The sequence below is a fragment of the Dreissena polymorpha genome, chromosome 9, assembly GCF_020536995.1.
Source record: "Dreissena polymorpha isolate Duluth1 chromosome 9, UMN_Dpol_1.0, whole genome shotgun sequence".
Lineage (NCBI taxonomy): Eukaryota > Metazoa > Mollusca > Bivalvia > Myida > Dreissenidae > Dreissena > Dreissena polymorpha.
The window spans coordinates 68,786,115-68,788,558 of NC_068363.1; the positions used below are offsets into that span (position 1 = coordinate 68,786,115).

The window sequence follows — 2,444 nt, forward strand, 5'->3', positions numbered from 1 at the left end:
TCTGTGCATTCGTCATTATGTTGTGTGCATTTACCATCCCGTTTTGTTCTAACGACATTTTGTTAAGTGCATACATCATTTCGTTCTGTGCATTTGTCATTATGTTGTGTGCATTTACTAACTCGTTCTGTATTAACGACATTTCATTAAGTGCATTCATTATTTCGTTGTGTGCATTTGTCATTATGTTGTGTGCATTTGTCAGTCATTATGTTGTGTGCATGTGTCATTATGTTGCATAAAAACATTTTGAAATAAACGGACATACCTCCGCCGTTTCGGAACACCAGATATGGAAATCTCCAAAAATCCGAGGTCCCCATGGAGTAGCCGACGAGCGAAACGAAGAAGCTGCATGGCCCAGAAAACTGGGGCTTCCGGGACCTGAGACCGACCTGGTGCTCAGTGGAAGTACTTTCGTCCGTACATTCGTCTGTTTGACAACGTGATATATTCTCTGCCTCCACGAACGGCTGTGAGTCGCACACGTACGAAAGTCCCTTGTTAGCAACACTCATGTTTAGACAATTTAACTAAGTAATTTTGTTATTTATGTATTTTAAGTTTATTTTATTTCTTCATTTATGTCTTTCAATTTATTGTTGTTGTATTATTTCAATTACATTTAAACCAGTATGAATTCGAGCTTTAAGCTAAACGTTGAGTGCTAGCTATACTTGCAACGCTGTATACACAAATGCGTCTTGTTTAAAAGCTAGACGCAGCGTTATAAGTATAACCAGTACCTTTGTTAAAATAAATTGTTGTCATAAATAATAAAACGATCATATTGTAGTAGCGATCAAGTGTGACGAAATGTTACGATGTTGAATTTCACGCTACTCGTTTCGTTAAACATTCTACAAGTAAACACAATGTGAATATAAATTATCGACAATCATAATAATATTGAGTACAATGAAAGTTCGTGATTATCCTATTAAAGGCGCGCAAAACAGCACCAACAATGTTTTATTGACCAACTTCTGCTATTTAGACAGACTTAAAATATTATTGACGTTAATGTCAATCTTTTGATTGTCTAGTTGAGTTTGTATACCACACATAGCATTTAAAAAATGTGTCCCACACATAGCATTATTTCATTTTCATACACACACTCCGAATCAGATGTATTTGCGCAAACATACAATGTAAGTAGCTTCTCTATGAAGAATTACAATGTCCGCCCTTTGTTTAAACCTTCGACAATATTACAATGAACGCTTTTGTTGATTGAATAAAAAATATACCAAACATGGCATTTCACTTCATGTGTTTTCAATCATGCGGTTGCACTTTTTGGAAAAAATACTTAATTAATTTTGCGCAAACTTAACAAAGTTTTGTATTTTGACAATGACCGGGCACTCGTCTTTGTTGTTTTGCAAATGGTTTTGAATTAATGAAGAAATTATCAAAAACGTTACCCGAAGCGACGTTTTGTTGACATCCGATTGTCCCACACATAGCCGAAAAAGTCACGTGGTACAGGCACCTTGAAATTCAGGTCGATACGGCTTGACTACTAGGAGCCCAATACCCGCTTACTACGCGTATCCGCGCGAGACAGAGTTGTATAATTTATGCAAGAGGTTTGAGTTCTCCAATTATATTCAATCACAAATGGAAACATGATATTAATATCGTGTTAAATGCAATAGTTTCGAACGGTGCTTTTAAAGAAAAGAATCAATAAACAATGATCGTATTGTACGTATCCTGGAGGAGATTGTTCATGAATGAATAAAATAGTCCACTTTCTGCAGCGTCTTCATGACGAAGTTTTTTTGCTCAGTCCATTCATAATATGAGGCTATTGATAGATGCGCGTGTCGATAAACAAAGGAAAGTCCACGGGCGATAACAACGCAATAGGTTACGCTCTCACATACACCTCAATGACGTAGTACAGGTCGTAAATTAAGGCTATTAATAGATTCGGGAAAAAGTTAACGCTTATTTATATTCTCAATTTATATAACGTTGAACTAAAGTTCAACAATAACTTCAGCGATACGATAGACAAAAACAAATAAATGTTTCATAATCGCTAAACCCGAATATAACAAACAATTTATAATAATAATACGAATGCCCTGTTTCGTAACCTAGTTCATGCTACTACAGCGGGTATTTCTGGAAAACGTTCTTTGGTTCTCAACAGATAGCGGCGATCTTTTGTATTTACGGGTGCCAGCAACGTTAGTAGAAGGTTTAGCTTGTTTATATTCACAGTTCTCAATACATAGACAGTTGGATATGAGTCCATCAATTAATACAGGCATACTATAGGCAACCTCGAAAATGCTTTATAATCGCTAAAACCGAAAACAACTAAATATATTATATTAAATATATTTATAACAATAAATATCTTTTTAAAATGTAGTCGGCGTATACGCTGACTTTGAAATAAAGTTTGCAATTTACTTTTCTAAATA

The 2,444-nt window shown here is 35.3% G+C and overlaps 1 protein-coding gene across 1 annotated transcript in view; it reads right to left on the reverse strand.

Moving 5' to 3' along the window:
• The window catches only part of LOC127846615 (creatine transporter-like), a 27,460-nt gene extending 26,844 nt beyond the window's left edge, over positions 1-616 (reverse strand). Inside the window, exon 1 of the mRNA XM_052378042.1 lies at positions 269-616. Coding sequence (XP_052234002.1) covers positions 269-518 — 250 coding nt within the window. The 5' untranslated portion in view covers positions 519-616. The remainder of the gene's footprint in view (positions 1-268) is intronic.
• Positions 617-2,444: the final 1,828 nt, after the last annotated feature.